This window comes from Lampris incognitus, chromosome 12, assembly GCF_029633865.1.
Source record: "Lampris incognitus isolate fLamInc1 chromosome 12, fLamInc1.hap2, whole genome shotgun sequence".
In the NCBI taxonomy this organism is placed as follows: domain Eukaryota; kingdom Metazoa; phylum Chordata; class Actinopteri; order Lampriformes; family Lampridae; genus Lampris; species Lampris incognitus.
The window spans coordinates 28,507,486-28,523,118 of NC_079222.1; the positions used below are offsets into that span (position 1 = coordinate 28,507,486).

A 15,633-nucleotide genomic window follows, 5' to 3' on the forward strand; every position below is an offset into this window, starting at 1 on the left:
AACAACTTTTGACCCATATCGAAGAAAACCTTTTCAATTGGCTTTCAGAGCCTGTCACTCTAATGAAACTGCTCTAACCAGAGTGGTAAATGATCGTCTACTTGCTATGGACTCTGATTCACCCTCTGTGCTTTTACAACTGGACCTCAGAGCAGCCTTTGACACCATTGATCACTGTATACTATCCGACAGAATAAATTGTAATTTTGGTGTCTCTGGCCTAGCTCTCTCTATGCTTAAGTCCTACTTATCTGGAAGAACAGCGTGTCTGCTATAATTTATATTGAAATTTTCTGATGTTAATTGTGGCATACATCAGGGCTCGGTTCTTGGCCCTCTACATTTCTTTCTGTATATTTCACCTCTTGGCCAATTTATATGCAATCATGGATCAATTTCCATTGTCATTCAGATGATACTCAGCTATATGTGCCTATAAAAGCTGATGATCCTACTCAAATGACTAATTTAGATAGAGTCCTGGTTGGCTGCTGTAAAAAAAATTGGATGTCACTAAATTTCCTGCTTTTGAGCTCGGATAAAACTGAGATGCTAGTCGCTGGCCCTGTTAGACACAGACAACAATTTGATCAAGTAACAGTAACGCTCAACGACTCTGAAATGTCACAAAGTGTAGCAGCTCAAAATCTTGGTGTTACATTTGATTCAAGCCTTTCCTTTGAAAAGCAGATTAAAGAAATCACCAAGACTGCCTTTTTTCACTTACGTAACATAGCTAAAATTCAGTCTTTCCTCTCCATGGCTGACACAGGAGACTAATACATGCATTTTGTTTCATCCACGCTTGATTACTGTAATGTTCTGTTTTCAGGTCTGCCACATGCTAGTACTAAGTCTTCAAATGGTTCAAAATGCTGCAGCTAAAATCCTAACTAAAACTAGAAAATGTAAACATATTACACAAATTCTTGCCTCCCTTCATTTACTTCCTATCCATGTTAGACCAGACTTCAAGGTGCTTCTGCTGACTTATAAAATCCTAAATGGGCTTGCCTCATCATACCTCTCTGATCTCATTAAACAGTCTTGGATTATCTCGAGCTCTTCGCTCTCAAAATACAGGGATCCTGTGTATACCTAAAGTTAAAAAGAAGTTAGCTAATGGCAGGGCCTTTTCCTATCAGGTCCCGTTCTTGTGAAATAACCTGCCTGGTGCCATCAGGCAATCAGTCTGTTGAGTCCTTTAAATCCAAACTTAAAACTCATCTTTTTGCCTTAACATGCAATTAGTTACCTCTCCCCCCAGGTCTTCTGGGAGGAACAGAGACTACACGAGGGCTGTCATCCAAATGAATGCTTAACATTGCCAAATAAATCCAACCATGTTGTATATACTGGTACACTGTCATGTCTATCTACCTCAGGCATGTATGTAAGTAACCTGCTAACATTTATTTCAGCATCTCTGATATATTCTCTGCACTATTGCACTTTATTGCCTCTTATTTCGCCTCTATATAGTTATTCCTTGTGTATATATCTGAAGATTGTGTTTTTGTGTTGCTATTCTATGTAAAGTACACTGTAAGAGTCATGACATCGCAGTCAATTTCCTAATTCTGGTTCTGATTCTTAAGGAGAAAACAGTTTTTCCACGATATTCCCAAAACCTTTCGTGCTTTTCCACATTTTCCATGACTTTAGACATTTCTCAAGTTCCATCTCAGCTCTCAATAGCACCTTTTGTATTTTTTGCCGACACATAACAAACATGAAGATGGCTCCCAGAAGGATTCCAAGACAGATGAGAATGATAGGAATGTTTGTCAGGATGGCCTCTTCAGTAACAACCGGCATCAGCTTCTTCGCTGACCCCTCATCGATGACAACACTCTGGTGAGAAAGAAGGAGAGCAAGGTCAAAGGTAGACAACAGAATTTTCCCCTTTGACTGTAGAAAAGTGAATTCAGTATGGATCTTTTGTATGTAAAGAAGTGTGTCATCTGCACGTTGAGTACCTCATTTAGATAAACCACCGGGAATACCAAAGTCCTTACATTTCCAGTTTGGCTGAAAGAAAAGACAATCAATACTATTTACATTTATATTTTCATTGGCATTTATTCTATTATCAACAGTGTAGTTTTAATTTACAAATGGAGGCCAGCGACAAATACAGATTGAGGACAGACACACAACTTAGGGCATATAATGAAAAGGTGCGCTGGCATACTCTATGCATATAGCTTCAAGTCAAAATACAAGCTTAGCTGTACTATTTCACATGGTCTCAAGATTAGCTTGTTATATTTATCCATTTAGAATGGTTATAAATACAGCAGGTGACCTGTGGCTGTACAAAAGTCCAGTAATTATGATGATGGCATAATTACTTTACAGTTCTGTTACAACCGCCTCAGAGTTCAGCAATCATAGCATTATTACAACTTTACTGTAAAGAAAATGCAGCTTGATGAAATGGTTTGGTTAGCTTAAAAGGGCCCAATAATAGTGGCCGCAGATGATGTTGGAGCATAACAGCATGTGTCACAAGAGAAGTGAAAGTACTGTTAGGCAATACAAATGCAGTCCACTTACCTTTTCACTGTTAATGATAATGAAAATTAAGAAATATTTCGTACAACATCAGACAAAGAGGGATGCTCTTATCTATATATTGTCAGTGGCAAAGTAGTTTCTCAGTATACTTGACAGTTTTTAATAGGAGACTGATAAAGTCACTACCCTGCTTACCTGAAGCTGGGGAGTTTCTGCACATACACATTGATCTGGAGCCTCTTGGCTGCCTGCAGGACTATGCCTGTAAGCTGAGAAACAGAATCACAATGTTTTTTAGGATACTAACAATGAAGAACTGTTTGCATAACTATAACCTATGGAAAAAAACTATGGAGAAAAGACACTTGATTTAAAGCATGATTACCAAATGTCTGCAAGTGCAACACTTTGCAGCTATGTTGGGGACACATGTCATATGCAGGTGAGGTGCATGCGCCAGGGTTTCGATCATGCAAAATGACAATGTGTTTGCGTCGAGAGATGGCCAATGGCAGCAAATCCTGGTCAATTTAAATTGAGGACTTTGCGCCCTCAATTTCAATCTAAAAATAATATCTGAAATCATTTTACATGCATTACTCTGGTTATCAATGACGGTTAAATGTTATTTGGTGCGACAAAATAAATTGTAGAATCTTTAAAAAAAATATTGCTAAGGTGTGTCTGCTGTTGTCCATGTATGTATTGTGCTGCAGAGTTTAACATGTACTAAAAACAAATTCCACCGGCCTTGGTCATGTGGCTAATAAAACAATCTAATCTAATCTAATCTAATCTAATCTAATCTAATCTAAATAAGCGGATGAAGGCAGTGACTATGTGCTGTCAATAACCAGCAATTCCTATTAGTCCATGGGCCAGAGCCCAAAATTTCCTATTTCGGTACACTCAAGGTGGCAAAACTTACTTATAATTTTTGAAAGGATCCATGTCTGTAGATGTTATTTTGGTATGATAACCATTCCTGAGTGGCAGCTGTATCACAGTTATCAGCTCATGAAGTTAACCACCCCCTAAAGTAAATTGCATTTTAGACGCTGGTGCATATCCTGGTTTAGCCTCATGGTCAGGACATTTTTCAAGTTTCTTTAATATTGTCTTTGGTATCATTTTAAAGGGGACCTTCTTAGCTTTCATTCAAGCCCTGTTGTGGATATTTCTCACAAATATAGAGGTCACTTGAGCTCTTCAACCCGTCAATAACACACATCTTTCTGCAATGTTCGCCTAAACTATATACTTTCTTTTAGCCCTGTGGCATCTAGGAATATCAGGGACACAAAACACAAACACTGTAATACTCACAGGACTGTAAAGATTCAGGAAATGTATAATATACCCATACTATTTCATTGTGTGAGGTGATTGTGAGCCTTAAATGAGAATTAGACCAAAGCCAGTTAGGTCACAAACTGGTCTCTATACATTTGTTTAAATACACAATCAAAATACATGATAAAAAGGAATACCATAGTGAGGTAATGAACTATTTTAATATTTTAAACAACATTGACATTTACATATACTTAGTCAATGATACATGTAATCCCATATCATTAGTGGGTATATGTAATGGTAATGGGTAGGGTAATGGGTATATGTGAATATGGTTACATTATTGTTATCAAGCTCTGGGTAACCAAGTCCAGAATCAACATCCTGTGCATCAATAGACTACTACCACAGTAATACCATCAGAATCATCACACTGTCATTCATCAAACTGCTCGTTTCTCTCATCATCTGACTCCCCAAGTTCAAAGTCCAGTTGAATTTTTAATAATTACTTTCAATAATAACTAATTATAAATAATAATTAATAAAAAATAATTTTATAATAACTAATTTTTCATTTTGAATACAGGTTAAAGTAAATTGAAAATTGTTTTACAATATAAAATAAAATCTATAAAAATACTTTCAACAAAAACAGACTGGATGCTAGAGAAGGACGCAAAACTTGTATTCAAATGACAGGGTAATGCTTTCTACCATGATTGCAACAAAACTGTACTAAAAAACAATGGTCTAAAGTCCTACCGGATGGATGTCAATAGTAGTTTGATGCTGTTCCTTCTTAGGCTTCATCCCAAATACATCAAGAACATATTTCTCATCGGCCTGGTAGAAATGTGGTGAAGACATAATGATTGGAGCACCTAAAAAAAACAAAGTACAATCAATTTCATGTAATTTTTGCATTATTGGTTGACATTTTTCATCCCCTTTCTTTTCATGGAAAAGATGAGAAAAAGAAAAGTGAATGCTTTAAGTATATGTTAGCCCAGCTTGAGTTACTATGAGTCAATTTAATAATGTGGAAGATTTTATGCAAAGCATGCTCTTAATGACAAAAGAAAAAGTTATATTTAATAGTCAAGATAGCTTTTCTTCCTCATGATGAAACGTCATTCTAATGAACATTTGTGGTTTCGATACAGTAAACAGTTCAGAAAGCTTGAAAATTAATATAAAAAAATATTACTTAACAGCCTACCTTTTTTACATCCACTGACATTGAGCAGGCCAGACCCCAGGCAGTTTCCAGCAGGGACACAGAACCCTGCGTTCCCTGGGTTTACTGTCAAGTTCCCAAACACCTCACTTGGTGGAACAAAACGATAACCAGGGATCCCTTTTACTCTCACATTCTCCACATACTGTGCATACAGAGACCTGGGGAAAAAAGATGAACAGACATGGAATTTAACAACTTCTGAATGGGATGTGAACTAAACTTAAGTTTTCTGTAAACCCCCTACAGATCCAAAAATGAAAGCTGAAGCTAAATCAATCAGCATAAAAGCAGGACCTATCTCGATCCCTCTCTACTGAATAGCGTGGCATATAGGTCCTCTTGTACAAAGAAATACTTAAAGAATATAATTTTAGGCATCCGGGTAGCATAACGGTCTATTCCGCTGCCTACCAACATGGGGATTGCCGGTTCAAACCCCCGTGTTACCTCCGGCTTGGTTGGACATCCCTACAGACACAATTGTCTATGTCTGCGGGTGGGAAGCCGGATGTGGGTATGTGTCCTGGTCGCTGCACTAGCGCCTCCTCTGGTCAGTTGGGGCACCTGTTCGGGGGGAGGGAGAACTGGGGGAAATAGTGTAATCCTCCCACGCACTATGTCCCCCTGGCGAAATTCCTCACTGTCAGGTGAAAAGAAGTGGTTGACGACTGCACATGTATCGGAGGAGGCATGTGGTAGTCTGAAGCCCTCCCCAGATCGGCAGAGGGGTTGGAGCAATTGACGGGATGGCTCGGAAGAGTGTGGTAATTGACTGGGTACAATTGGGAGAAAAAGGGGGGGAAAATCACCGCCTCCTAAATATATATATATATATATATATATATATATATATATATATATATATATATATATATATATATATATATGTGTGTGTGTGTGTGTGTGTATAATTTTACATAACATAATACAACTATGGCACCATGGGAAAAAATACTGTAATTCTTTGTTAACGATTTTGTTCGTTATTTGTCCGTCGCAAGCAACGAGGACCATCTAGTAATCCTGTGATGGATGACTGATGACTTGCGCGATGATTAAAGTGAGGAAGAGTTGCGCATCATCAACCCCACTCCCCCGTCCGAGACCACCAGTGGCAAGACTGAGCGAGACGACTGGCAATGGAGACGGATGCAGCATGTAAATAACGATATGTGTGTATAGTGTGTAAGTATATGTGTGTAAATAACTGTATGTGTTTGCCTACTTAACCTTACAAATATTCTTGTAATTATCCCACTTCATCATATTTTGAAATAGGCTGACACCCTTGGGCAAGGTAATTGAGTCAAAGCATTTATAAAAGGTGGCGTGGGCGTGAGCTATATGGGAGGAGCTGTTTTACAACCAAGAAAACATATTTTGCAGTAATCAGTGGTACAGAGTAGACACAAAAGACAACAAATCATTCATTTATTCATTATACAAATGGCTTATCCTTACTCAAGGTCATGGGGATGCAGGAGCATATCCCAGCAGTTATTGGCCGTTAGGCAGGGAGACACCCTGGACAGGCTGCCAGACCATCACAGGGCCAGCACACACACACACACACACACACACACACACACACACACACACACACACACACACACACACACACACACACACACACACACACACACACACACAAACATTCGCACCTACGGACAATTTAGTACGGCCAATTCACCTGACCTACATGTCTTTGGACTGTGGGAGGAAACCGGAGCACCCGGAGGAAACCCACGCAAACACGGGGAGAACATGCAAATTCCACACAGAGGACGACACCCAAGGTTGGACTACCCCGGGGCTCGAACCGAGGACATTCTTGCTGTGAGGCGTCCACGCTAACCACTGCACCACCGTGCTGCCCACAACAAATATTTGACAACAAATCATACCGTGAATAATTAAATCATGGTTTGATATCATTATGATGTACAAACCCATGACTAGCATTCTGCTGCTACTTGAACTCAACTTCCCTTCGGAACATTTTTTTTAACCCCTCAACAACAAACTGGCTCTTCTATTGTTACAGGAGGACAGCATGGTTCTACCGTTGCACTCCACTATAGAAATTGGTTGATAGCGTTGAAAATTAAGTGTACTCTATTGTTGCATTCTTTGTAAGTCACTGGACATGAGTCTCAGCTAATAATCTGTAATATCTATGTAAATTTAAAGCAATAGATTTTCCCTTTATGAATCCTTGGTTGAATGGCACTGTCTGGAATTAGCCCTGATGGAGACTTCCTAAAATATTCTCCTAACCCAATACTACCACTACTAATCACATTAGACTGTAGGAGGTAGAGACAATGCTCAAATCCAAAACACTCTATTATATTATGTCTTTTGCTGCCATTTTCAATTAATTTATCTCCAGCATAATTATCTCGTTACTACTAGTTGTAAAGATAGAAAAAATGTGACTTTTGAACACTCCCGGGGAGGGTAACAGTGGTCTTGAATTTCCTCCATTTGTGCACAATCTGTCTGACTGTGTTGTGGTGGAATCCAAACTGTTTAGAGATGGTTTTGTAGCCTTTTCCAGGTTGATGAGCATCAACAACGCTTTTTCTGAGGTCCTCAGAAATCTCCTTTACTCTTGCCATCATACACTTCCACAAACATGTGGTGTGACGATCAGACTTTGATAGAGCCCTGTTCTTTAAATAAAACAGGGCACCCACTCACACCTGATTGTCATCCCATTGATTGAAAACACCTGACTCTAATTTCACCTTCAAATTAACTGCTAATCCTAGAGGTTCACATACTTTTGCCACCCACAGATATGTAGTATTGGATAATCTTCCTCAATAAATAAATGACCAAGTATAATATTTGTGTTTCATTTGTTTAATTGGGTTCTCTTTATCTACTTTTAGGACTTGTGTGAAAATCTGATGATGTTTTAGGTCATATTTATGCAGAAATATAGAACATTCTACAGGGTTCACAAACTTACAAGCACCACTGTACTTTACAACAATTCAATGTTGGATTATTCCGCTCAATAAATAAATTAAAAAGTGTATCTTTTTTTAATTAGGTTCTCTTTGTCTAGTTTTGAACTTAGATGAAGGTCCGATCACAATGTAAGTCAAATTTATGTAGAAATGCAAAAAATTTTGAAGGGTTCACAAAGTTTCTAGCACTGTATGTGCCCTGCCAAAAATTTTACTGGCCAATAACAGCCAAATGATTGAGAGTATCAATATTCTCTGCACGATCTTTCTTGTCATACTCCAGAGATGACAAAGGCCAGATTTAGTGATGAATCGAACAATGGTTCAGAAATACTTCGTAGAAACTTTTTTTTTTCAGAGAATTCAAAATGGCGGAAAATCTCATTAGACAGAACTGGGGAATGTTTTTTTTCCCGTAGACCATGATGTTCAGAAGTTATAAGCAAAAATAAAGTTGTTTATTACATTTTATTTCGTCAATTGGTGGATTTTATTTTTGGCTGAATTGGGGATGAGTTTTGAAACCTAACTGTCAAGCTTGACGACCTCTAGGCCTTACCCTTTGTTGGTTCCAGATACTTTTAGGGAAAAAATAAAAACTAAAAACTATATACCCGTAACTGGCGACTGACAGGCTTCAAACCCATGATGAATTCATATGCGGGATATGGACATATGTCCAAGTGTGAACCCTACGGCATTTTTGGTCTCAGAGATTCTGATACTTTTAAGAAAGAAAAAGTATTAATACAAATATAATGAAAGTGAATTGAGCTTCGACGACTTCCATACATTTTATCACTCATAAATTATAAATGTCACCATAACGACCTCATGGATGGTTGATAAGTATGCAATGCTAAGCATTTTGAAATTTGAATGGGGTTTGTACTGTGTGCTATGACTGTGATAAAAATATAATGGATGTCTAAGGGATTAAAATGTATGTTGTTATAATGCCACCTATAGGCAAAATACCACCAAATTTTGCATGGTATCTCAGAGTTGATTTCTGCACATATGTACCAGATTTAGTTAAGATTGCACACTGAGCAATTTGGGTTCGGAGAGAAATTTACATCCTGGATACACTTACTGGAGGCTTACCCACAGGACTGTGCATGTACCAACAATCAGTGATCACAATTCTTTCCTCTCTCACACGGAACACGCCAAGGTTGCCCGATTTCTCCCCTCCTTTTTGCCATTGTCATTGAATCTCTATCAATTGCTCTTAAAGCTAATGAGTTGTTTTCAGGTATCAAAAGAGGTGGAGTCAAGCACAAAGTATCCTTGTATGCAGATGACCTGCTCCTTTATGTTTCTGATCCAATAAGTTCCATTCTGCATATTTTAGCCCCTCTCTGACACGATCACTGGCCAGAGGGTCAGCAGCCAACAGGTGTGACATCTCCCTGTCGGCCAGTATGAGTGGCACCTGCCCTTGATTGGCCTGTGATTTGGTGCACCTATGCTGGGGACTATTTGACCGGGTGCTTTGCAGAAATACCTTGTCGAGTCTTGGAAAAGCTTAGCGTCGGTCTACGGATGCCCGTGTCTCCTGAACCCTCGCCTGCCTCCTCTGTGTGAGAGAGTGTTTCCCGTGTTTAGTATTTTATGTTAATTCGTGTTTGCATTTTTGCCTGCTCTGTTTGGCAGTGGTTTTTGGTTATTGTATGGTTTCCAGAGTCCAGTAAAGTGACTTAGTACTTATCAACTGCCTGTGCCTCGTCCCTGCAATTGGGTCCAAACACACGGTGTTACACTCTTAAATCCTTTGGAACTTTCTCTGGGTACAAATTAAATATACAGAAAAGTGAATGTTTCCCTATTAATCAGTTGGCCCACGGAATACCCCACTCTAGTATCCCCTTCAAATTATCTAGCACTAGGTTCAAATGCTTGGGAATTAATATTACTAGCTCCACCCACTCCCTATGTGAGGAAAATCTTACAGCTTTAACAACTAATGTGAAAACTGATCTGCAGAGATGGAACAGCCTACCCCTCTTTCTAGCAGGTAGCCATTAAAATGAACGTGCTCCCCAGATATTTATACTTATTTCAATGTTTACCCATTTTTCTACCTAAACACTTTTTTCATCAATTGGATTCAATAATTTCAAATTGTATATGGGGGGGGGCAATAATTTCTAAATCTCTGCTCCGGGGGGGGAGGTCACAGGGGGGACTCGGTCTACCAAATTTTCCATCATATTACTGAGCAGCTAACATACATAAATTTGCACTCTGGTTCTCGGATCTCAGATACAGATAATAATTTCTAATAATAGTTTCTATCAAGCTGCCTGAGTTTTGGGAGTTGTCAGCCTCGGCTTGGTTTGCTCAGACAGAAGCAGTTTGCGTTGTGGTAAATCACCACGGATGCCACAAAATAACTTTATGTGGTGTCGGCCCTCGGGAGTTCAACAGCAACCAGAGTGGTGAGCCTCCTCAAAAGTCATAAGCAGCAGGATAAATATGGGACAATCGAGGCTCACCTGTTGAAAACTTTTGAACTTTCTGACGCTGAGTGGGCCAGCCGGCTCTTCTCTCTACAACGCCTGGGTTATAGTAAGCCATCTGAACTCATGGACAGGATGCTAGCTCTCCTACGAGAACACAAGCCTGGTTTCCTCTTTGTCTAGCTGTTTCTGTGACAGCTGCCTTCTCAGATACGGGCTGCTTTGGCCAACACCATCATCACTGACTGCCATGCTCTGGCCGAGGAGGCTGATAAGGTTTTACTTACCTGTCAACAGCACTGTGCAGCCGTGCTTTTTCCTGCCCAAGCATTTTCACCACTGCCTGGAGACACAACAGTTGCTGCTACAGCAGCAGCTCCTCAATGGCAGCGGGACCCCGGCCTGTGTTTTTAGCACATGAAGTTTGGACACAAGACCAAGCGGTGCCGATCTCCATGCAGTTTTCTGCGTGGCGGGAAGTGCCGGGGCTGGCGCTCAGTAACGGCCATGGGCGTCAGCTGAACTGGCAGGCTGCTGTTCATCCAAGACACCATCTCCGGTTTGTATGCAACACGGATGCACAGAGGAGCGTCCTGCCTGCATCAAGAGTTGACATCCTGTCCTGCGGCTATGCCCCCCCATGGAAGCCACTAACGGCAGCCCCAGCTGCACTTATGGCAGACGAGTTTCTCTGGCTTCTCGCTGAGTTCCCGGTCTTCATGCAGCCCACCTTCTCGTCATCCATCGCCAAGCACGGAATGGAGAACCACATCGCCATCACTGGCCCACCAGTCTATGTTCGGGCTCGGCGCCTCGACCCGGCCAAGCTCACCGCCGCCAGGGAGGAGTTTGACAATAAAGAGCACCTCGGCATTGTTCGCTGCTCCAACAGCCTGTGGGCTTCACCACTCCACATCGTCCCGAAGCCTGGCAGCGGGTGGCGCCCATGCGGCAATTACCGTCAATTCAACAATGCAATGACACCAACACCAGCCAAATTAGGATTAGCATCAACAAGGCTTCTGGTGTCTTCTAAGGTTAATATGATGTGGTGTAAAACACATCACTACATGTCTGACAGCACCATTTCCTGCCAGTCTACTTACCAGTACATCAGGGGGTCTCAGGTTAAGCTGAAAGGGTCATTGCTAGGGGTCAACCGATTATCAGCCTGGTCGATTATCGGATTCGATATTCAGTATTTTCGGAATCGTTATTCTTTTAAAATGATCGGCGATAAAATAAATTAATTTAAAAATATGTTACTTTGGCTCTGATGCAGCCACCCCCCTCTGTCTGTAGTCACCAATCTGTGGTCTCAAGCAATGTCCCCCTCACAGAATTATCTGATTGGTTACACGTCACGAGTAATAGCCTTTCAACATTGAAGTCTACTGTGCCACAGACGGGCACAGAGGAACACATTTGCAGACTGGAACAGCGCCGGTTAGTGAGCAGGGCTGTGTTTCAAAGGTAAGGCAATATACACTATATGTTCAAAACTATTGGGACACCTGGCTATTACACATACAGGAGCTTTTATGACATCCCATTCTAAATCCATAGGCATTAATGTGGAGTTGGTCCCCCCTTTGCAGCTATAACAGCTTCCACTCTTCTGGGGAGGCTTTCCACAAGATTTTGGAGTGTATCTGTGGGAATTTTTGCCCATTCATCCAGAAGAGCATTTGTGAGGTCAGGCACTGATATTGGATGAGAAGACCTGGCTTGCAATCTCCGTTCTAGCTCATCCCAAAGGTGTGCGATGGGATTGAGGTCAGGGCTCTGTGCGGGCCAGTCAAGTTCTTCCACACCAAACTCACCCAACCATGTCTTAATGGACCTTGTCTTGTGCACTGGGGCACAGTCAAGCGGGAACAGAAAAGGGCCCTCCCCAAACTGTTCCCACAAAGCTGGAAGCATAGAATTGTCCAACATGTCTTGGTATGCTGAAACAATAAGATTGCCCTTCACTGGTACTAAGGGGCCTAGCCAAACGCCTGAAAAACAACCCCATACCATTATCCCTCCTCCACCAAACTTTACAGTTGGCACAATGCAGTCAGGCAGGTAACGTTCCCCTGGCATCCACCAAACCCAGACTCGTCCATCAGACTGCCAGACAGAGAAGCATGATTCATCACTCCACAGAACATGTTTCCACTGCTCTAGAGTCCAGTGGCAGTGTGCTTTACACCACTCCATCCGATGCTTGGCATTGTGCTTGGTGATGTAAGGCTTGCATGCAGCTGCTCGGCCATGGAAACCCATTCCATGAAACACCCGGCGCACAGTTTTTGTGCTGATATTAATGCCAGAGGAAGTTTGGAACTCTGTAGTTCTTGAGCCAACAGAGCGTTGGCGACTTTTACGCACTATGCGCCTCAGCACTGGTTGACCCCGCTGTGTGACTTCACATGGTCTGCCACTTCATGGCTGAGTTGCTGTTGTTCCTAAACGCTTCCAGTTTTCAATAACACCACTTACAATTGACCGTGGAATATCTAGCAGGGAAGAAATTTCATGAACTGACTTATTGCAAAGGTGGCATCCTATGACAGTACCACACAAGAATTCACTGAGCTCTTCAGAACGACCCGTTCTTTCACAAATGTTTGTAAATGCAGACTGCATGGCTAGCTGCTTGATTTTACACACCTGTAGCATGAATGAAACATCTGAATTCAATGATTAAGGGGTGTATCCAAATACTTTTGTACATCTAGTGTATATTGCCGAAGTTGCAATAAACATCACACTCATCTACGCTGAAGTTGCAAAAACACCACAATCTATTGATATATTTCTATGAAAACAAGCCTGCCCAGTTTCCCAGTTACCCCGCTGAAAATGCCTGAATAATGAACTTTGTTGCAGTGATTTATAGTTAACTATAATGAGATAATAGAGTTTATGTTGTAGCGATAGCTATACCTTTGAGTAACATATTTGCCAGTGCAACTGGAACTTATGTTAGCTACCATACTGCGAACATAACATTACTCACCAATATGAACTTGTGTTTTTACGTTATAAGTCTTATGTAGGCTAATGCTGAGTCTCATAGAGCTAACTTGAAAGCGGTAGCAAACGTCAACCCGTTCATTTGGTGATCCATAATTTAGCCAGCTGACTAGCAAAAAAATTGATAGGCTACAACATTATTTCTTGCACGTCACTTACCAGGGCCGGTCATAATCTCAATCTCAACCCATGACAGTAAGGTTACTGAAAGGTCAGTTAAGTTTGTAGGAAACGCTGCTGGGATCTCCCTGCACTTATTTTTAAGGTATTGTTGAAAAGTTCTCTTTTAATTAAACATATGTTTAAAGGCATTTCAATTAAGTTTTGTGTTGAAGTTTGACACCAAGATGTTCAATTTTTACTACAAATTTATACCGGCTCCAAATATAGATTATCAGTTTCCTTGATTACTAATAATCAGTATCGGCCCTGAAACAAATATATTGGTGGACCTCTAGTCGTTGCATTTCTGAAAGCCTGATTATAACATCAATAACAAGTAAAAGTTAATATTTTACCATAAAAAGTTATCACATGGTGCTTTAACGGTTGCTCCTGTTTTCATGTTGCTAAGGAGCACAGTTTCCTCTGATCAAGTGAGGAATGAGTAAATAATCAACTCTATTAAACCTGGGGTCTTACAAAACTGTAAAGTTTGAAAACAGTTAGTGTGACTGAAGGCACATGTCAATTTTCCATGGCGTAAGGCTGATTATTTCAGTGCTGCCAGTGGTGCAACATTTTTCAGGTGAAATAACTTCATGAAAAATGTTCTCTCAACTATTTAACTCCTGTGGGTTTGGCCTTTAGCTTTCAAGGATTTTCTGATATAGTGACAATCTCAAAATTAGCTTGTGCGTTTAAGAATCACTGGACAGAGGTGAACTGACACTGGTCTCCTTAAAGTGGGCAACAGATGTCAGCCATGCAACCAGCCAGACTAAATCAGAATATTTACTCTTACACTCTTAATACTTAAATCGTGTCCAGGGAAAGGACTCAGGGAGATCTTTCCACAGCATTCCAGTTCAAGGGCTAACAGGTAAACTAGCCAACCCAGGCCATGCAGTTATGACAAGTAAAGAACACACAAAACACTACCAAAACTCTTATCAGGAGAGGGGGTGTCGAAGGGTGTTACAAACAACAAAACTAAATAAAAGTTAGTGATCAAAACATGCTATCATACATTTCGTGGAACAAGTCTGGCAATTCAAACCAAAACAATAAAAAATATCTTCTGCTTCTTTACAGAAATCTGGGTATGGATTTAATCTTCTTGCATATGCATTCAATAATTAATTTTGCAACTCACCTGCAAAGATCAGAGGAAAACATGTAGAGTGTTTCATCCTTGTTGATGACTGGGTGGAAGGAAGCTCCATTGGTTCCGTTGATCATGTTGCACTCATCTGTTGTCCACCATTGCAATGAGCTACATGCAAAGTACACACAGAGTGTAAATGTGTTTGTGTGCCTGTTATATTAATACATTATTCATTCATATATATTCATGCATTCTCTCGAGATGGGACCGCAGACGGCAGCCTCGGTTCTGCGCTCTCTAGTACTTTTTCTGTTTAGTTTCCCACTCTCACTCTCTGATCCCATTCAGCAGGGAAGAACATTTAAACCTCCAACTATCCACTGCTCAAACCTTTTTACCATTTTTCATTGAACCAGAAAGTTTTACCAAGTTTTTTTTTAATTGGTTTTCAGTTTGTAAATCAGAACATTATACAGCGAATAACATTTCACTGTTCAACTCAATTCGAGCTTTTACTTGGAGCAGCAGCAGCTCTGTTATGGGCTTTGCCAGAGCCGATAACAGGGGAAGCAAGCCGGAGCACTCATTAAACTGTGACAGCGGGGATTTCGAACTGCACTCCTGTCAATCCATCTGGCACATGTCTGCTCTCTGGCCAACATGATGGACGAACTGCTGCGCCTCAACAGAACAAACATGGACTTTTCCAGATCTGCCGCCCTGTGCCTCACTGAAACCTGGCTCAGTGAGCATATTCCGGACAGTTCACTCCATCTGCCCAAATTTCAACTCCTCCATGCGGAGCGTGAAACAGAGCTAACAGGGACAAAACGGGGAGGT

At 40.9% G+C, this 15,633-nt stretch overlaps 1 protein-coding gene across 1 annotated transcript in view; it reads right to left on the reverse strand.

Annotated features, from left to right (window-relative positions):
* Positions 1-15,633, reverse strand: part of scarb2c (scavenger receptor class B, member 2c) — a 33,429-nt gene that overhangs the window by 3,542 nt on the left and 14,254 nt on the right. The window contains exons 6-11 of the mRNA XM_056290280.1: positions 14,842-14,961; positions 5,039-5,217; positions 4,582-4,700; positions 2,716-2,789; positions 1,980-2,031; positions 1,702-1,854 (exon numbers count right to left, since the gene is read on the reverse strand). Coding sequence (XP_056146255.1) covers positions 1,702-1,854; positions 1,980-2,031; positions 2,716-2,789; positions 4,582-4,700; positions 5,039-5,217; positions 14,842-14,961 — 697 coding nt within the window. The remainder of the gene's footprint in view (positions 1-1,701; positions 1,855-1,979; positions 2,032-2,715; positions 2,790-4,581; positions 4,701-5,038; positions 5,218-14,841; positions 14,962-15,633) is intronic.